This window comes from Pleurodeles waltl, chromosome 6, assembly GCF_031143425.1.
Source record: "Pleurodeles waltl isolate 20211129_DDA chromosome 6, aPleWal1.hap1.20221129, whole genome shotgun sequence".
In the NCBI taxonomy this organism is placed as follows: Eukaryota; Metazoa; Chordata; class Amphibia; order Caudata; family Salamandridae; genus Pleurodeles; species Pleurodeles waltl.
This window is the reverse complement of record NC_090445.1, coordinates 1365908165-1365930287: the sequence shown is the minus strand read 5'-3', so window position 1 is coordinate 1365930287 and position 22123 is coordinate 1365908165. Positions and strand designations below refer to the sequence as shown.

General features: G+C 41.4%; 1 protein-coding gene across 1 annotated transcript in view; it reads right to left on the bottom strand.

Moving 5' to 3' along the window:
- CHAT (choline O-acetyltransferase) overlaps positions 1 to 22123 on the bottom strand; it is a 337302-nt gene that overhangs the window by 198748 nt on the left and 116431 nt on the right. The window contains exon 5 of the mRNA XM_069242500.1: positions 19548 to 19725. Coding sequence (XP_069098601.1) covers positions 19548 to 19725 — 178 coding nt within the window. The remainder of the gene's footprint in view (positions 1 to 19547; positions 19726 to 22123) is intronic.

Genomic DNA, 22123 nt, shown 5'->3' with positions numbered 1-22123 from the left:
AAGGAAATGCCTTTTGCACATATTTACATGCAAAATAATAAAATGATAAACACAAAACATAAAATGCTCTGAATATAAGACAAAATCAAACGAGATGAAGCTGAGAAAATTATCTCTCTACATGACCTCAGCAGAAGCACACACAAACACATCTACACTTCTAAGCAGTGTGTTTCTCAGGCTTCTTTCTCTAACTTCTCAGTTTTTGACAAGGTATTGTCCAATGAATTTTGTTGCTGTTTTCAAGTTGTCACTAAGGAGGAAGAAGATGTGTTCTTCATCAGTCTCTGTTCTCTTGTAAGTGTTTGATTTGGTTACTTCTGATCATGTCATGTTCTTGAAAGTGTAACTCAAAATGAGGCACATTCTCAGATGAGCTGCATGCAAATTGGCAGAAAGGGCTCAATTAATTTTCTTTAGCTGAGTTTTCAGAAGTATGGCACCAATTCTAGCTAATGCGGAAACCTCCTTTTCATGTGGTTTGATAACATCACAAAGTATGTTTGGACCTACTGAAGATGACAAATAGGCTGTCGTGGCCTGTTGGTTGAACGTTTTCTAGGGTTTTGAGTATTTTTAATCCATGTACTGGTAGGCAAAGTGTTTGTTTACAATCATGTATATTCTTTCTGTGGCCATAGGCCTCAGACTGTGGTTACCTGCAGTCATAGCTAAAGGAAGAACATTTTATTTTGTTTTTCCAGCTGGTGCCAAATTTTTACTTGTCACACAAGGTAAATATCATATCTGGCTTTAGCTGCAACGTTTGATCCTGTCAATCTCAGTCTTTTCAAACTACATATTGTACGAGCCATGTGAGTTTTATTATGACTAGGAAGTTATTAAACTTGAGATTCAAAGGCAACAGTAGGGAAGCTTATTGGTAGCATCAAAAGTTACTTCCAAAATTGTATTTCCTGCGAGCCATCAAGACCAGCAATGTGCTGGTATTAGTGGGTCCCCTTGAACTTCTGAATCAAGTCCATGCAACCCCATCCTCCCTTGGTGAGTGGGACATGGAGGAAACCACATGGCCCCTCTGACCTGGGGAGGGAGTCCATTCCTCCTAGACATAAGTTGCTGTGTAGGAAGAAAACTTAATTTGGGCTTAGAAAATAATTACTATGTGTAATTTCTCATGCTACTCTTTTGGAATATTTTCATCTGATTCGGAGGGCTGCACTCCTATTGTCCTCCAGTCCTCTGCCCAAAACCTCAAGCGGATGCTTTCTCCAAATATAGAGGTGACGCTGTTGGTTAGTCAGTTATAATATGTTATCCTGACTGTACGACGAAACAACGACTTCAAAAACAACTACTGCCTTAACAAGGCGAGGTCGGAACACCGACCTCGTTGCTACTACTAATGATTTTACCACGAATGCCTTAACAACGATATTTTGTTGTAAAGGCATTCCTGATAAAATCATTAGCAATAGGCACCATTCACCCTACATCCCTCACCCCACCGCAAAACCTAAAACCCTCTGACCCCCACCCACTCCCCAAAACCAAAAACGCGCCACCCCCCCAACCCCACCCCAAAACCTAAAACCCCCTGACCCCCACCCACTCCCCAAAACCAAAAACGCCCCACCCCCCAACCCCACCCCAAAACCTAAAACCCCCTGACCCCCCACCCACTCCCCAAAACCCCAAAACGCCCTACCCCTCCAACCCCACCCTAAAACCTAAAACCCCCTGACCCCCCACCCACTCCCCAAAACCAAAAACGCCCCACTCCCACCCTAAAACCTAAAACCCCCTGACCCCCCACCCACTCCCCAAAACCAAAAACGCCCCACCCCCCCAACCCCACCCCAAAACTCCCTTACCCCCCACCCCCTCCCCAAAACCTAAACCCACCACTTACCTTCGCCAACTCACTTCTTTGTACCTTAACCACGCATGTTCGTTGTTCAGAACATACGTAGTTAAGGCACAAAAAAACGGAGTCGTGGTTAAAAAAAGCGTTGTTGCGCTTTCGTTAACCACGACTTTCGGAGAAAAAAAAGTCGTAAAAAAGGATGTTCCCCTGTTATCCTCAGTATTAACCCTTATTCCACAGCTTTTGTTTGCCTGCATTACCTTTAACTGAACTGTCAACTAGGTGAAAGGTCAAGGAAAGGGAATGTAGTCTGATGAACACAGATTTAGGGCCTCATTAGGAGTCTGGAGGTACAAGGACAGCCAGACTCGTGGTGACGGTGACTGCAGCGCTCCAGGCTGTCCGACTGCCATATTACAACCCTGGCAGTCAGACCGCCAGGGGACAGGCGTCACTGCCAGGAACATGGTTCCAGACAAGTTGACGGAGGTCGGGGGTTGTGCTCAGTCATGGCGGCACTGAACTTAGCACACCCATGCTGATCACAATCCCACTTACAGCCAGCCTTTCCATGGTGGGGTCCGGTTGGCACTAAACCAGTGATGGGGCCCCCCTGACCAGCACTGTCAGAATGAGCACTGTCTGCAAAGCAGACATTTCACATTCTGAGGGTGCTGGGGTGCTATGGTATCGGCCTTAGCTCGCTGTAGCACTGTTCCCACTAGTCAGCCCAGTGGGAATGTAGTAATACAATGTTCCCGTTGGACAGCCCGCCAGGAACATTGTAATACGATGGGGGAGGGGGATGCCGCCTGCATGATGGCAGCATCCTCCCCAACGCTTTGGCATTCCTGTAGTTCGACTGCCAATCTCTTAATCAGGTCCTAACACTCTAATTAAATGAAAATTAAACTGGCAAAAATAGACTATTTTCCTCAACAAAAACGGTCCCAGATCAAATATTGACTAATGGAACTGCAAAAAGGCATACCATTTGTGCAATACACAATACATCAGAAATGTAATCTGTATTCCAAAAATGTTAAAAACTGAGAAGAAACAATTGGGAATAGGCACTCTGTGAAGCTTATCTTCTACCAGTGCAGGAATAAGGATTGTTAGAAGAATGTGGGAAAGAGAAAGAAAATAACATAAAAGAAGCATATAGCTATGGGGAAATTGAAAGGAGGATAGAGAAGGGTTATGTAAAGAAAGGGTGAGAGCCCTGAACTGAAAAAAACAGGGAATGAAATAACACACAGAGCATGGTGGAGAGAAATGGAAAAAGAAGAGTTGCAGGTGTAGTGGACCTAGAATTTTACATGCGAAAAACAAACTAGAAGTGAATAAGGAGGGCGGGAGGGAAAGAGAAAAAATTAGAGATACAGAGGAGTCTCCTAATGGAAATAATATATAATCAAGAATCGGCTGCCTTCATCTGTTAGGTTTTAAAACCATGAAAATGCCTTGTAAAAGACAAACTACCATGTGAACGAGTCTTCTGTTCCTTTTCTTCGGGCAGGGATTTGTTATGGTATTTGTTTAGTTAAGAATTCATAGTCTCCTTTGATAACTAAACCATAGTTTAATATTCTTGAAAGGCTAGAGCTTAGGAAGGGTAATATTTTTAAGGCTAACCAATAAACATTCGCTTTCCACTGAATACTTGTAGACAGTATTATTCAAATGATCAGACCAACTTCTGACAATTTTACAAAGGACACATATAAATAAATATGGCTGTTTTGTCAAAATAATCACCTTATTTATGTGGGCTGATGATGATGAAAATCTATCAAATTCTGCATTTGAATTGAGAACGTTTTCAGTAGAGATGCATGGTTTGCATCAAAAAGATATAGGTACATTTTATTTTTTTCATTTTCTGATTTTTTATGGTGATAGTACTGCCTACAGACTGATTTCAGGCAGTTTAGAAAAGGGGCAAAGAACAATACAGGTGAAGAAGGTGGAAGAAATGCATCCTCGCAATTGCATCCTACTTCCATAAGTTAACTCCTTGGGTTTTCTAACGGATGTGTCTTCAGGGCATCCTAAATCTCAAAAGGTCTGATTTGAGAGGATCAATAGAAGGATTGGGGCCTAAAGGAAGGATACTTGAATTAGGGAGCATTCTGACTTTGAGTCAATGGTGTCTCATTTTACTGTCTGCTCTCGGTCACCGACCTTAGATGTTGGGTTAGGGGTTTTAGTTAGATAAGCTTGTTAGTAACAACTCTTCGAATGTTAAATGAGAAAGGTTTGTAGGGTATCAAATGCTGGCAATATTATACTTTTTGATTCTTTAACAGTAAGCCCTGATACGTATATAAACTTCAAATATGTTTATTCCATGGTAATTCAGGCAATATGAGACCTTGTGTATTTCTCCACCATATCTAATCCATTCTGTAGCCCATTTCCTCTTAACATAATTTCTAAAGGCTCCATAAATAAGGTGAGAAGGCATAACATCTGGATAAAAGTATGTACCAATTCAAAGAGGATAATGTAGTGCATAAAACTCCCAGTTTAAAGAATAAAACACATTATTTATGCAGATTGTAACAATTACCTCCTTAGGCCAAAGATGTTGTGCTGTGCCTTAGGTGAGCCACCTGAGCAATATTTGCATTGGTTAAGACGTCACTGACCATCAAAAGTCAATTTGGTCACATTGCGTCAGGAACAGCAACATAGAAGATAATGTTATAGAATATGTTTTCTTCACCCTGTTTTTGTATAAGATTGCTCTGCCAACAAAGCACTGAAGGCATTTGTTCTGTTTTGAAATCCGTGCAATTCTAGATTCCAATGTGAAAGATGTGGGTGGAAGCGTGGGGCATTGGGTGATGCCACAAATTAACCTCTCTCAAATATCCACTAATAGAGGGGGCAATAAAATTCATAACATGTATAAGGCAATCAATAGTTAGATGGCCTTATTTTTAGTCAGATTGTGTGAGCCAATAATTTCAGAAATCCCCACTACAGAAATACTCCACCCAGCTCAGAAGACGAGATACAACTATACAAGCATAGATGTCTGGAATCATGGTTTCCCATGGTTTCCCATCAGGCAAAGCATAGTTGCCTCTCTAATAGAAGCAGTGAAAATGGGAAAATGCATTAATTATATTTTTGAGGTATAAAGGTCTGTTGTGGTCTCTGCAATCGTGTGAACTAATTTACTACCCCTGTCTACAATATCCAAGTCATTTATTTCCCACTACAATCAAAGATGTTTTAATTTGTGAGTTTTAATGAAATCTGTTTATTCTTATAACTGAGAGATCAGTGGCTTCTGTTTATAACTGGTGTCAAGCTGTTAGGAGTCTAGTTACATCTTTTTACAGCTGATTTGTCTAAAGAAGTCTGATCCAGCCCCTCCTGTATTTTACTCCCTAGGGTGTTTCAATACTTTCCATAAGGATTAAAAAAAAACACAATCTGTAAGTATTTTTTAATGATGTTCTTCGTAGGGAAAAGTATATCTTCGTCCTTAGCAAACACTGAGATGTACTTTCATCCAAATATATATCCAAACACCAGTGATGATGACCTAGATTCTTACCCACATAAATAATATGCTCTCCTATTCTTCCTATTCCCACATTAGACAGAGTGAAGGGAGAAAAAAATGTTGAGAACGTTAGACCATGCTGACAGTAATAGTTTAATAGGTAAACAATGCCTTAATATGATAGGCAATAATGACTATGCCTTCTTGTACATTGAGATCTCCCTGTAGCATCAATGCAATTGATCACCAAGCCCTGCTGAATGTCTAAACACATAAAACGGGGTTTGAAGACATTGTTCTACACTGGCTTATACTGTATTTGATAAATAGTCAAAAACCAAGAAGAACATATGCAGTGTCCCTCAATAATCCATTCTTTCAGAAGCTATTTTTAATTTGTGTGTGGAACCCCTTGAAATGTGTTACTTGGAGATCTGTGAGCAAGAAACCAACAGTTTGCAGATAATACCTAGGTATACCTAAATATCACATCTGTGAATGTTGTCACCACGCTGAACACCTGTGCAGCAACCATCCAACTTGAAGATCCAAGTCATACCACAAACAAAATCCTGCTAAAAACAGGTTCACTCTGGTTACTAAATGAATAATGCAGATAAACAACAGTAGGCCCAAAGATGGATGGTAGACATGGGAATGGATAGCTTCACACCTCAGCTCATCAGTAGAGCCAAATCCCTCAGCTTTACTGTCCACAGCAACATTTTCGTCACAACGCATTTCACATGCCAGCCAAAAACATATGACCTTTTCCAGGCCCTCTCTAGATCTGCAACCTATTCTTCCCATAGGCCACTCTCTCCATCCTTAACTTAAAGGTCTCATGCACCCATTTGTTTATCACTCATACTCGCTTGCTCTCCATGTTACATATCACCTTACCATCTTACTGCCTTCTCTGCACCCATTACAAAGGTCACTTCCCCAGTAGTAAAGCTTAGTGATGCTTTGCGTCAAAATGAGAGATTATGAAAGAAAAAGCAGTCTTCAGTGCTCCTTCCATTCTCCCTGCTTAACTATTGTTTGCTTAAACAGCTCTGAAGACCTGAGTTCATTCTCTTGATCCACCTCACTCTTAAGCAGGCTGCTATTGGTGCTCCTGAAGAAGGGATGGGTACCCTGCTAGAACTCGGTTTTCATGAGCATCCAGTTTTCTGGATAACACAGTAAGTAATGTTACTTCCCTTTTCATATATATATTGTATCTGGTCTTGAGTCATACTGTGGTAAATGTGTGTAGTAATTTTTTTTTAGAACCTCATACTGGTGTATATTACTGAGCCATTGAGAGAGATTACCCTTGCTGTGCCATTACGTCTCCTACAACATGAAATGAAGGGGTGGTTGTATTCTCTTTAATCTAAGAAATATTTCTATTTAAACGTGGTGCATGGTGAAACATACAAGTAAAGTGCACAGGTGAATACAATGTTTCATGGATGCCATATTTTATCTTCATTTTGAAAGAATGTTTACGTTACAGTGTTTTAGAATTGATACCCTTCATAATCATTATATATTTGACATAAGAGACTTATGCAATGTATTCACCCTGAAAGTACTTGAGCTTAATTAGCTTGGCCAAAGTGAAGGCCCATTTATTTTTTCTTGTGTTCTAACCTTCAATATGAAGTTTGCTTTTTGAATGTTTTTTTAAAGCTGCAGGTGTCAGGATCTAAGACCGAGTTAATAGTGAGCCCATTGCTTGGGAAGATAAGAAAACCCCAGATGAACGCTTATGGAGGAAGTGAGAAGTATCCTGGGCTGGCAGCTGTAACTTAATAAATTCCAAAGTGCGAGGGTGTACCTAAGTATACGCTGAAAACTTCATAAGGCTCAAAGTGTCAATTAGCAACTTATGATTTGTGACTATGACACAAATTATGAGTTCAGCGGTTGAACCGCCCAAATTCCAATACGGTGGTGGTGAGGCAGCCGTCAAGCCGGCAGCCTCACCACTGCCATATCACAATATTTCCACCTGGCTGACCAGCAGAAACGTCATATTATGATGTTCCAGCCAGCTCAGCCGGGTGGAAACACTGTGGCGGCATTGGCCTCAGCTCCCTCAGGGAGTCAAGGCCAATGCCGCCGCACACAGCACTCTCAGAATGTGCACTGTGTGCCATAGCAGACAGTGGGTATTCTGAGGGTGATGACAGGGGGCCCCTGCACTGCCCACGACATAGTCATGGGCAGTAGGAGGGCCCCCCCTGTTGCCCTCACTATGCTTTTCTGCCAGCCTTTTCATGGCAGGCACCCCGCCATGAAAAGGCTGGTGGAAAGGAAAGATGTGATCAGCATGGTGGTGCCGAACTCAGCACCGCTGTGGATGACCACGACTTTCACTGTCACCAACCTTTTGAGGTCCCTGATCCTGGTGGCTATGGCAGTCTCCTGGTGGCCCAACTGCCAGGATCGTAATCCGGTGGTTGGACCTCCAGGATTGTGGCAGTCATACTGCCACTGCTAGTTTGGCGGTCTCAGGACCACCAAACTCTTAATGAGACCCTATGTCTTAAAACTGGGAAGGTATTTGTGTATGAGAACACCCTTGGAAGAATGAAGAGTTAATTGTGGTTTAGTTTGCGGTAAGCTTCAGATTCCTTCTGCCTTTAGCTGAGAGTGAACCTTACTTACATACCCCTGTTGAACTCTAATTTCTATGTGGCTTGATGCCGCCATACCTCTCATGATGGAAACTTCTCCAGAAGTTCTGTCCTACTGACTACTTTGCTGAACCTATAGAACATTAGCATAGTTAGGATTTTAGATCAAATGGTTCGGCAGGAAAACTTGGAATCTAACTTAACGCATCAATTGTTTTTCCTTATTTTATGAATTATCGCTATTGTATTAGTGGTCTTCACATGATAGTTAAATTTCATATTGTGTGATGTTTTGATGCACCTTTGGGAATTCTGTACATTTATACTTTGATTTTGAGACTCATATATGTAAGTTTGACTTTGAGTCTAAATAAAGCCCTTCGAACTATAAGTTGGTGTCTGGAATTGAATGTGTGACCATTGAGTTACACTGTAATTAATTAGAAAAATTTGATACATTTCCTTCTCAGCCTTCGGAACAGAGAAGAAAAATTCTTCAGACCCCATGTTTAGAAATAGGCCCGAATGCTGGATCACCATTATCAAGCTAAGTGTTTGAGTATTGAATAATGTTTTTTTTTTTTGTTAATTTTGTTTTCATTTTTAAGAACATTATAAACATGCCTCTGAATAAGGGCCCACACATCCCACTTTGCATAACTTTTTCAACATATTTTTCATTTTCAGTATGCAATTACTATCAAATTGGTCCGGGTTGGTTGAACACATGTGATTACTTCTCTATACACGCACTATCGCTGACAAATGTACAATGAAGAAAACAAATAATTTCAGTGCCTGTTGAAGAAAAATTAAACACTACAGCAGTAAGCATAAGTCAAGATAGTCATGAGACCTCGGCTCTGCATTCCATTGGGTGTGAACCTCTCAGAATGTTGATGTGCGTCAACACAAGTGCCAATAACATATTCAACCCAGGGTGGCCTGGCATTATCTTTTTCTTCGTGTCCCTCCAGCTTTTGTAGATAGATAGGCCATGATCTGATTTCCCCGCTCAACATTCCTCTCCCTGCTTGGCATCTGAGAGCAATGCTACCATGACCTTCGCCTAGTGCAGCAAGGTATGGAGCCAAATGGATGTATCTGGTGCAGCCGGTGATCTCCACCCCATTGCAATCTGGCATTTGCACAGCACTAATGCCAAGTCTATAAATCTCTGGAGATATTTATCCCCTCTGGCTCTAGGAAGAATACCTAGAAAGTAGGACCCCAGGGAGGGAGAGAGCACAGTCCCAAGCAGGGCAGAGGTACTCTGTGCCACCTCCTCCGAAACATGCCGCACCCTCGGACGAATCCCACACCATGTGAAAAAATCATGCATCTATAACCCTGAATCTAGGGGAACTCTGGTTAGATGTAGGAAACATATGCAATAAGTTGTGGAGCATAAGATATGTCTGGTGTAAGAAGTTACATTGAGTGAAGCGAAACATCCTTAACCAGTATTCAGGCCTGGGTCCACTGTTTATATGTGAAGAGGAGGTGGAGAGTCACTGTCCATCGGTCTCTAGATATGGTGAGCGGCTTCTGCCACTGTGCCAAAAGAGCTGCATACAGGGTGGTGATAATTCTACGAGTACCCCATATGCCAACATGGTATGGAGCAGAGTCACAGGCCCCGGTTGCCCCGGACCCCAAGCTCAGGTGAGTGCATGGGGGACAGGTACATAAGTCAGGAACTGCCCAACTGTTATATGAGATTCATAACAAATATTGGCAAATAGGCAAATCACTCCTTTATCATAGAAATCACCTGTTCGGGTCACTCCGGCCTCTTTCCAGCAGTCCACATCATGAAGTCAGGTAAAATCTCAGAGAGCCATCCATTGTCATACCAGAATCAAGGACGATAACAGGGAAGGAACCCCACAGCACTGGATATATTTCAGCCATCAAGCCAGGCTACTGTCACCTGAAGGTTCTCCCGAGGTGCACCGGGACCAGGGTTGAGAGCCACGTATAGAGTGAGTTCCTGATAAAAGATGCCAAAGCTCTAGTCACTTGCCACAAGGGGACAAACCGAGCCTCTGCAAAGGTCACTGCAGCTGGGCAGCAGCAAAATATAATTGAAAATTAGCCATGCCAAGCCCACCCCCAAGCAAAGGATAACAGAGTCTGTCTACGGCCACCCTGCGCCTACTATCACCCCAGATCAATTCCACTAGCAATGATTTAGACTCAAAATGTGAGTGTTACACAAGCGGGAGGGTGGAGAAATAATACAAAAAACATGGGAGTATTAGCATCTTTGAAACGACCACTTGGTCAACTGGTGTCTGCGGGAGAGATGAGTACTGAATAGGATTAACAGTGGCTCTGATAAGCATTAATCCATACTCCCAGATGAAAGTGTGGATGAACATGCTGCCTCCTGTCTTTCTTTCCTTTACTTATTCTCATTATCCAATAGGGAGACCCTTGGTCATAAGATTCTTAATCCCTTAGTTTCAGAGGTTTCATGAAGGTGATGATTGGAGGATTGACATTTGAAGAACTACTTCACTTTGAGACCACTGTGATTTTAACAGTACAGTCCAAATGTTACCACCTACCCAGCGTTTCATATAGGTATGTTTATTCATCCTTTAAAAAGTACCAGCTGCAGCCAAGCAGTATTATGAAAAAAGACCTTGGCATCATTATTAGCCTCTTAGAAGGTATTTTACATTTCTTACAGGTATGAAATCCAGTTGGTACATGGGCATACGTTTTCGTGACATGGTGTACACTATTTCAGAGAATCGTCTTGATAATATCTAAATAATGCTAGCTCGGGAATCAACATGAACAAACAACTGAACTAATTTTAAAATGTTTACATGTAATTATACCGTAGGAGCTACTAATCTTTGAAATGTGTGGACAAAGGGCGTCCCTGGTTTAAATTATATTGAACAATATGGTAAAAAAGAAGCAAGACTACACTAGAATATCTTCAATACTTATTGTAAAAACCTGTAATTTCAGAATGTGCACTCTAAAAGTATATTGCTGACAATTTTGGATGACACAGCTTCTCTTGTCCATTCATTGCAAATAGAGCATTTTTCAGAAGAAAAAGCCAAAAATAATTTTATATCAGGCTTTATAGTGTTTTTATGAGCTATAGCCAGACTCATTTTAATGATTGGGAAATATGGTGATTGCTGAATTCATGTTTTCTAATTTGATTACTCGTTCTCCACTGAAATCTTGTGTAGATCAGATCTCCCACCTTTTCCCTATATCTATTTAAAAGTGCAGGTTGTGCCCTGACCCTTTTGTTCACAACACTCATAAATAATAGCCACTTTATTTCAACAAAGCCCATAGAAATGCTATGAAGTCAATATTTACTGATTCTATGAAAATTCCAGTGCACTTGTAAACCTCATATTCATTTTAATCAGAAAATTTTAATTTTAATCAGAATATCAAGTGATCAAACGAAAATTCAGTCCCGTATTTATACTTTTTTACCATATACATTTTTTCTTATACTTTTACTAGGCACTCTAGGAATTAAATAGACATTTGGATTGTAACCTAAGTCAGGAATACGCTTACATTGAAACATTGGTGTAAAGGTATTTTGGTGAAAGATTGTCTAAAATAATATGTGCCAAGACAAACCAATAACTTATATGCAAACACTGGGATCCCTCTAAAGAATAAATATTTGTATTTGTTAGTGTAAATACTGAGGGCATGTCATTTCAACCATGGCATACGTCTTTTGATTGAAGTTTATTTCAGCATAAAAGACAACTGTTTGAATGGTGGAGTTATGTAAGTGTTCTACATATTCTAAGTAATATCTGTCAGGACTGGATCAGTTTACAGGATGATGTTACCAATGCAAACAAAAAATAGCCTGCTTATTGACTCTGTGCCAGCACTCATATTATCCCTAGAACATGAAACAGATCAAATTAATATATATCATCATTCTAATCTATGAATATTTTTGATTATCGATCTTAACGTGCAGCAAACTCCAGTGTTTTTTTCCGCCCAGTGTTAGCTGTCTCCCTTTAGATTGATCAACATGCCATTTCATTTCAGGTATGCCTGGTCACATAATATTTTCCCAGAAATCACATTTACACTGTACTTAAATTGTGTTGATGGTTGCAGGTGGTGATCACTGCCACTCATTTTATGAGAACAGGATTTATTATATATCATTAGACTGATGATGAGCAAGAAGTAAAAGGCAATAAAGGGAGGAAGATACTCTGGTATTTAGACTCGTAGGTTACAGGAATCCATGGTTACATGAAGATTGTGTATCCATGTGATGATGTGTGATTCTGTTACCAACACATCATCCACTAGAATGATGAATTAAAATGTGGTAACAACAGTGGTTGGGGAGGACATCGAGGTGGCCATAGTGGTTTGGGAAGATCATTGCGTATTTCTGTAATATGCACACATTTCACAAAAGAGGACTGGTGAATGCTATTAAGAAGTTTCCATCACCCGAATTCAAAGAGGAGTTAGTGAAATTTCTAGGAATGTCAAATTTTTAAATTTGATCTAAGGTTTGCAGAGAGGTCAAAAAGTTTAAGGCTATTACTGAAGAAAGGCAAAGAATTTGAGTGGTGTGACACCTGACAAAAATAATTTTGTTGCTGTGAAATCAAGACTAGAGAATGCTTCCAACCTTGGTAGTTTTAATGCTAACGATGAAACTGTAGTTATGACTGATGAGAGTTCCAAAGGTTTAAGAGCTCTTTTGTTACAAAGATCAGAACGTAAGTGTAGGATCAAATTGTTTGTTTTCCGGGTTAAGAGGGGCTGAAAATAGAGAAAAGAGAAAAAAGAGCTAGGTGTATTTTGGGTAGTGAGAAAACTATGACATTTTCTGTGGGGGCAAAAAGTTGAAGTGAAAACTGATCACAAGCACCTTAAAGAGGTTTCTTTCTAAGAAAGGGATAGACCAAATTTCCAATTGCATTCACAAATGGGTCATTGCACCTGAAGAGTTCCATTTCGAGATGTCATATGTGCCTGGTGCAAGTAACCTGCAGACAGACTGTTTATCAAGATTAAGGGGGTCATTATGACCCCGGCAGTGGGTGGTAATGTGGCAGCAGTACCGCAAACAGGCTGGCGGTACATATCGCCACATTATGAGAATGGCGGGTTGGCTGCAGCCAACCTGCCACTTCTCCACTCAGACCGCCAAGGGGGTAGCAACCGCCGGGCCGGAGATATCAATCTCCAGCCCGGCGGCTGCTATAGTACCGCTGGCGGCATTATGAGCCAGGCTACCACCATGGTTTTGCATGGCGTTAGCAAAGGCCCTACCGGTGACAGGGAATTCCTTCCCTGTCACTGGTGGGAGGATCACCCACCCCCCCAACACTCCCCAGATGCTATCCACTCCCCCTCCATCCACGCTCCCCCTCCTGATCCCCCACCCCCCCATATACGCACTCACCCGCCGACACGCACCACGAATACACTCACTCACACTGGCATATACGTATTCATGCACGCATACATCCAGTCATGCTCAGACACATTCGTTCACACATTCACACTGACATGCAGACATGCACTCACATTACCATTCTTGCATGCATTCATACACATGCATACACCCATGCAAACAACACCACACACACACAGACGCATTCACGCACGCACTCACACATTCATGCACACCACCCCTCACACACACACACGACACCCCACCCCTGTCGGAAGCCCAGCTTACCTTCTTCCTGTTGGTCTTCCGCCAGGGAACGGGAAGGGGCGCTGCTACCGCCAGCAGCGCCCGCCAGCAGAACACCACCAGGCCATTATCACAGGTAAGGATACGGCTGGCGGCGGTCTACTGGCATGGAGGCGCTGGTGGTAGCAGTGCCACCTTACCACCATCCCCCAGTATGATCACTGCTGGATTTCTGCCCTTCTTGTGGTGGAAGTCTAGCTGTGATCATAATCTGGCGGGCAGATGGTAGCCGCGGTGATGGTCTTTTGGCGGCTGTCACCGCAGCAGTAGGTGTTTTTTACCACCAAGGACATAATTAGGGCCTATTGTCTGATTCTGAGATCAAGAATCTCAACAGTTTGATGAGGAAGTGAATGTCTGTCTGAATAAAGAAGAAGCACTACAGGAAGAAGAGTGGAAAATGAAACTCCAAGAAGATGTATGTTTGCAGAAAATCATTAAGATGGTTTTGGAAGGATGGATGAGTAAAACCAAATGTGATGAAGAAATGTTAGGATTTTGGTATGTGAGAGATTAATTGACTATTGCAGATGGATTGTTTTTGAGAGGCAGTAAACTGGTACCACTGCAGAAGTTAAGAGAGCACTTGATAGGTAGTGCCCATGCCAGTCATATGGGTATATATTGAAAACCAAGGAAAGAGTTAGAGGGTTACTAGTGGCCAGCAATGGACTTAATGGTGGAAAGGGAAGTAAGACATTGTGTTGAATACAAGCAAAGTGATAAGGTGTTGAAGTGCAGGGCTCAACCTAGGGTGTTAACATAGCAAGCATCAGGACCATTGGTGAATATTGCTCTAGATATTCTTGGTCCGGTTAGAGTGAAAACATGTGATAAGTATGTGTTTGTATGTGTTGACATGTACTCATGTTGGCCAGAAATAAAAGTAGTCAATTCAATAGAATCTAAAGATTACATTTGTTTTCAGAGGATTTATTTGAAAGAGAGAGCTTTCCACACTCCATACTAACAGAAAATGGGGTTCAGTTTACCTCAAGGTTTGTTGAGGAATTTTTGAAGACGAGGGATTAAACACAAAAAGGCAGGTCTTTATCACTCAGAAACTAACAGTGTGGTGGAATGCTTTATCAAAGTGTTGGAAAGAAGTCTGGAACAATCTCTGATATGTGGAACCAGTTTGGAAGAATCAATGAGAAAGACTTTAAGAGAATATCGCCTGACACCACATTTTACCACTGGTGTTTCATCTTTCCAGTTATTTAGAGGTAGCATTCCCAATAATGAGCTGATACCTACATGGGTGAATGAGAAAAAGAGGGATGTTGATGATCAAGTTAGTAATGTGGAAGGATGGTGTTTCACCTGACACGTGGAGGTAGTGGTTCTCCAAGTTTTTTTGCTTTTCTCTGGGAGGTTTTGCTAGTTCTCGCAAGGGGCCTACTAGCCCTGGGCACTTTACCACTGCGAGGATGGTGTGAAAGTTTCGACACCATCCTTCCATCCCCCCGGAGGTGACACTAGCCCATGTGTGCATACTGGCACACGGGGGGATTCCTATAGAAATACTGTATCTGGCATCATTTGCTAGGGTGTGCACACTTGCACATGGGTATTCTAATATAGGAACTGAGCCTGATAGCGCAGGCCAGTATAGGCGTACTTGCCCCTTGTGTTGGCTTTTAACCTAAGGATCCAACCTGCCTCTGCAGGCTTGCCTGTGCGCCAGGGCACATGTGACCAGGAAGTGCGGAATACCCATGCGTGTTCGCACGGCCCATGAGAGCTGCTCTGCCAACAAGGTAAAATGGGAGAAAGGGTCTTATTAGGTCTGGCTGCAATAGTTTATTGCAAGGAAGCAGCCTCGTGATGTTTGGTATCATTGGATTCAGAATGACAAAACCTCTCTCATGGTGAAGGCGGTTATGTCATTAATGCCCTGGAAATCCCACTTCTAGGAAGTGGGCATTTCTAGGTTCTAAAACACTTCATGTGTCCTATAAATTCAGCTTCATTCTTCTGATTGCGGGGGAAAAGCACATCTGCGCATTCCCCAAGCAAAAGCCATAAAACTCAGGCATCTAGAATGATAGATCCTTGCCACTTGGGACCTGGGATACATCAATTGGACAGGAGGTTTCTGACACTTGGCGCTCTCGGAGCGAGAGCATGGCTAAAGATAAAGATCTACATTCAATGGCCTCAGTCAATCCAGGCTATACAGATTTGAAAAGAAATAATATTTGAATCCTCCTCCAGGTTGCATACCCCCCCAGGTTTCTGGTCTTTGAAGATGCATTTATAAAGGACATTGAGAATATAGACACAAGGAAAGTGGATTACCACAACTTTACAAGGAAAATAACAAATTAAAGCCCTAGATGACTGCATGAAAAAGACTCACCTCATCATAAAACAAGCAGACAAAGAAGGTGCCATTATGATTCAGTCAGCTGATGAATACAGAGAGGCATGTCTTACTCTATTAAGAGACATCAGAAATTATAAAGTGTTGAGAACTGATCCAAGTGAAACATTTCAGAAATAAATTGATTTATTGGTGAAAGAGGCCAAGAATGAGGGACGGATCACTAAAAAGGAAGGTTAATTTTTGAGAACAGTGAAACCTAAGATACCCTATTTTCATACTTCTACCTAAAATACATAAACAGAGATCTCCACGTTTGGCTGTCCTATTGTTTCTGGCATAGGTTTGGTTCTCAAACCACTTTCCAAAGTTGTGTATTGCTATTTGTGACGACTTGTCACTTAAATGAGATCCTACATTAAAGACACAAAACACTTACTGAATATCATCTCAGATCTAGAGTTTGACAGGACCTCCGAACTCCTGATGGGCCTTGATGTGGAAGCATTATATACAAGGATACCCGAAGAAGAAAGTCTTTGAGTCATTAAAGACATCCTAAAAGAAAGGGATTTGCCTTTTGAAGCACAAGTCAAGGAGATTATTAAACTAGCCCGCTTGGCCCTAACAAAGAAATTATTTCAATCTGAAGATACTATCTATCTACAAAAACAATAGGAACTTCAATTTCCTATTTTTCCAGTAGGGAATTGTGCCTAGCACAGCCTGTCTATTTATACACTGGTTCAAACACCAGAGCATATGGAGTAGCAATCCCTTTGAGTAGGAGCTATGCCTTTGGCGAAGATATCTAGATGACTTCTCCATCAAATGGCATGATACCCTTGAAGACGAAACTCGCTTCTTGGATTGGCTGAACAGCTGAAACACATTTTTGAGATTCACCATGACCACCAGTAATGATGAATTACTGTTCCTCAGTGTCACCATCAAGGCTGGACAAAGCAGACTGATCATCACAAAACCTACAGATAAAAACAGCCTCTTCCACTTTGAGTTGACGGGCACTTAAAGAAAATTTACCGGTTGGACAATTCCTCCATACAAGGAGGAATTGTTCAAAGACTGAGGACTACAAACAAGAAGCTGACATACTTACCAGAAAACTCTTAGACAGGCACTATCTAAAACATATGATCCAAAGAGCAAATAAAACAGAGCAGAACAACCACAGAGATTACTTTTAATGGATCACAACAAAGAAGACTGAAACAAACTTATTTGTGTAACCACACATAGTAACGTTTCAATGAAGTCAAGAGAATAATGTCAAAGAACTGGCGTATCCTCACATGCAGTGAACATAGTTTTGAGAAACCCTGTTCTTCAAGAAAAACAGTAGCTTAAGACACGTACTGGTACGCACCAGACTACCAAGAACTAACACCACTTCTCAGAACACTTTATGGAATTTCTCTAGAATTATCTAAGAACACCTTGGATCCAGAAGAGTCATACAAATTGCAATTCCAATAAAGTCATCTACCTAATCGAATGCCCAGGCAAGGCAAGATATATAGGTATGACATCACACAAGAATAAAAAAAAAACAAATTGTAAACATAGGAGTAACATCAGATGTCAGAAATCACCACAAAATTGACCAGACATAATCTAGAGAAAAGACACAGATCTTTGTTGGACTATTATTTAAAGTATTACTTTCAGCCATGATGTACTGTAAACATTCCTAGAATGTTAACAGTGCTGGGTCTACAGACCTAAGACCAATAGGTAAGGTGTGAATGAAGAAATCCCATGGAATTATCTAAATTCTATTCCTTGATTAGTAGGGGATGAAATAATGGGTGTTTTACTATAGTCTTCCCATTGCCCCGCACACATAAAAAGAAACATATCCCCATGGTAAAAACAGAATCCCACCCTATGTTTTTGGTATTTTTAAAACAAACTTTCTATGGGTGTGATTGTGATACCGGAGTATTTTTTGGTATTTTGAACCTGAAATGATTTCCTCAATGTCCTTTCAGGAGACTATTCAGTAAGTTCTCATTTCTGTGAAAATCCTTTTTCCCACTTTCTCTAACAAATTGGTGATGGAAATACCATTTTTCTATAGAACACTGCAGTGCACTCACTTTCCTTCTCCCTTGTGTGGGGCTACTAAGATGTGACATAGTGCATTGTGCTACGCATCAGTTTGGGTCCACATTTCCTATTTTTCTTTGCACCGCATTACCGAGTAATGACGTCATCGCAAGGCAGCAAGATAAACAGCCTCTTTAGAAGCAGACCGCCCTAATCAGTGCTTGAATGGAGCCACAGGAGTAAGATCAAAATAGATAATAGGCCACCGTAACACCCTTGACAAAGTAAGTGCTGGGACAGACGTATTTTAAGTACATTTTCTCACCCATTTCTTGACCAGCCTGTTGTGATCTTTTAACACTTAAATATAGTGTGTGACTACGGGGCATGTCACCTCCTCCTACCATGCCACCTAAAGAGGTAAGGACTGCCAGTGAAACATTGCTTGGCATTTGATTTTATTGACATTTCACTCTTGCTTGCCGGCACTTGCCTATGATATTCACCATGCATGTCAGTGTGCTCTTGTTTGTCACTAGTGTTACAGCTATGCACACTGAGATATTCTTTGATTGATTGAGTTTTATAGGTCACAGAAAATTACGAGTAGGACATAAGTCTGAAATCACACCTGCTGTGCACGACTATAGTGAAGCTGAGAAACAGCAAGTATGAAAATACCTTCACCAATGTGTATGTATGATGTGTTGCTTACACAGGACTAGGAAATCGATATTTTCCCCAAACTCCAGACTAGTGAGCCTGTTTTTCCGCATGCTTCTATGTTTGGCGTTTGTTTCTCTTTTATCTAAATAGACATAAACAGGATTACAGAAAATATAGGGAACAAATGTGTCCTGATTACTCAGGACTGTCTATGGGCTGAAACTTGTCACCAAGTGAATGGGGTAACAGGGCCATTATCCCCAATTTTTACCCCCCTACACTTTTTACCCATAGCTGCGCAAACAAACAATAATAAAGGGGAAAGCTGGGTTTCTTAAGGTATTTTTATTCTCTAAGTCTCCAGCTGCCAATTGCTATTCAAAGTACTCCCTGGAATATGGTTGAGCCTACCCTGGTGTTTAGGGACCTGATGATGAAGCATGCATCTATTACAGTGGATGAGGGTCTTTCAAAAGAAATACTCACTTTTCTTGAGCAGACGATGAGTAACTAGGTATGGCTGACATAGTACAGTGGGTGAGGATGCATTTTTGTGCATAAGTACTTTCAGTATCTTACCCTACCATGTGGTTAAAATGCATTTGTTTGTTCAGAGCATTTGCAGATGTTTGCATCACTTGTAGGTTTTCAGAGCATGGGTTGTTCTGACTTTGAAAACTGGGCACCCACCCTGGGAAGATTACCAGTAGCTGGTTGTTGATGGAAGGATGACCGGGATGGATGCATCTGTGTCTAACCTTTCATGAGAGCAGTCCTGGCCTGGGCCCACTCTGTTCTCCCATCAGATGTCAGAAGGCCGATGGGCGGTAGCCTCTCATCCTCATTCTCCGCCATTTTGACTATCTTCCTGAGCTGAGTGAAGAGGTCCCCCTCGCTGAGTCGGCGGAAGTTAATTGCAACATCCAAAACGAAGAACTGCATGGAAAACGCAAAGCAGATTAGACATTGGCAAAAAGGAGTTCTGCCTTTTTGTGCATTTAGGATCACAGAGACACACCTTCAATGTGAGATATATTACAAAATGCAGTTTCATCTTGGAATATGGTGACGTAAACCCTGATAAGATTCCATGGCTAAATTAAGTTTTACCCACACTTCCTAGTTATCTTGTGCTCTCCTCTATCAGCAAATGGATATTTAGTTCGGGTATAGAATTCAGAACGGAATAAATCTCTTCAGGATGCTCTGCTGCAGAATGTGAAACCAAAATACCGTAGGTTATATTGCATAAATACATGCGTGTCTGCAGTATTTGAAATTGCCAATGGTACTGACTGTAGCAGATATGCAGATTTGTGTCTGGAATATTTGAATTTGTTGGTCATAAAAGCTGTAGGTAGTATTTCAGTTTGTCACCGGTAATTTGCACATTGCTGAAAGTCAGCACCAAATTGCACCAAAAAGTATTTGTCTCTGTTGACAGTGGTATTTCAGTAATACTTTGCAGACTAAATTAAAATATTGATTACAGCTTTTATCAGTAATAAATACAAATACTACTGACAAAAACCCTGTTCACCTCAATATTGCCAAAAGAATCAAACACAGCTTGAACCAGGATTAGATGAGGGACCACTGAACACTGCTGTTAGCTTGCTGTGTTATTTAGAGAATTTTTATACCGAGGTGTGTCCTAGTGTGTCATTCCAAAACAGGTTTGGTGTGTTCATAACTTACTACTGATCCATTCCTATTTCATCAATGTAGTTTATCCTTAACTGTTTACCAGTGCACCAGTACAGCCCCTGGTAAAGAAATGTTTGGTTATGTTTAGCTATATCAGGGTTTCTTTATTTTTTTTATTATTATACAAGGGTGTTCCTGGTTCTTTTTCTTTATTAAGATAATGATGGACATCATCGTTAATCAACACATAAGGTAGGCTGATTTGAGAAATAGTAGTGATCTAATAAGCTTTAACAGTAAGGGCCCAATAAGAAGTTTTAGTGGTTGAACAGCCACAGCTCCAATACGGAAGTGGTGAGGTGGCCATAAAGCCGGCGGCCTCACCATTACCGTATTACGATGTTTCCACTGGGCTGACCGGCGGAAACTGTCCCTTAGGCAGCTGAGGCTAATGCCGTCGCACACAGCACCCTTAGAATGCGCACTGTCTGCCATAGCAGACAGTGTGCATACCAAGGGTGCTGGCAGGGGGGGCCCTGCACTGTCTGCAGCCATGACGTGGTCAGTGCAGGGCCCCCCCTGTGGCCCGTAGCATTGCCTTTCTGCTGGCCTTTTCATGGCGGGGACTTCGTCATGAAAAGCCAGGGAGAAAGGGAAGGTGTGATCAGCACAGCGGTGCCAGTGGCTTACCACAGCTTTGACTGCTGCCAACCCATCGGGATCTCTGATCCCAGCGGATGCAGCGGTCTCCTGGTGATCTGACTGCCAGGATCACAATGCAGCGGTCGGATTGCCAGGATTGTGGGGCTCCGATCACCATCGTGAGTTTGGTGGGCTGTAGACTTCCAAACTCACGATTAGGTCCTCAAATACTCATATAGCACATAGGTGGCATACTCAAGAGATTAAGGTATTGCTAGAAGTCTCCATAACAAAACATAGAGTAAAGAAGTTAGGTTTCTGTCAGCCACAATGTAGCCAATGGACTGTATTTAGGTTTTTGCCACTGACACACAAATATTTCTGGCAAGAATATTTAGCTCAATATAGCCATGAATAAATTGTAATAGCCATAAAAATGCTTCTGTCGGCTGGATAAATTTAACAGAGTCACTAAAATCCCCAAATAAATCGTCTATTACAAGTCATATTTGCCTTGAAAAAACGGAAATACAGAGATTGTACTTTGCTCCAGAGGAAATCCCTGCTCTGTAAATCACTCCTCACCTTCCGAAAAGATAGAGAGCTTTATTAGACCAGTTCATAAAGCTATTTGCGCAAATTGCCTCTTCTATGAGCTAAGACCTATTTTTTGGTGTCACATAAATACAAATTGAAAAAATAAATTAAATATGTTAACCTTTATTGTTTTCTAGTATTTGATGCTAAGGCAGACATGCGAACTATTGACGGGGAGAATGATATGAATGTGTGATGAGACATGTTGCAGGGAGAAGACTTGGTGAATTAAATTTTGATATTGTTTTATGAGTAATACATTGATGAGTTTGACAAATTGCTTGGTGTTCTGAAACCAGACAAAACGCTGTTGTGTCACGTACGCTATGTATGAAAAGCTCACTGATTATTGAACATAGGTGAATTGCAAGAATGAGGAATTTTCTGACAACGTAGTGGTGTTTCAATTGAATTACTCCATGATTATTGAATTTTTTTCCAACCAATT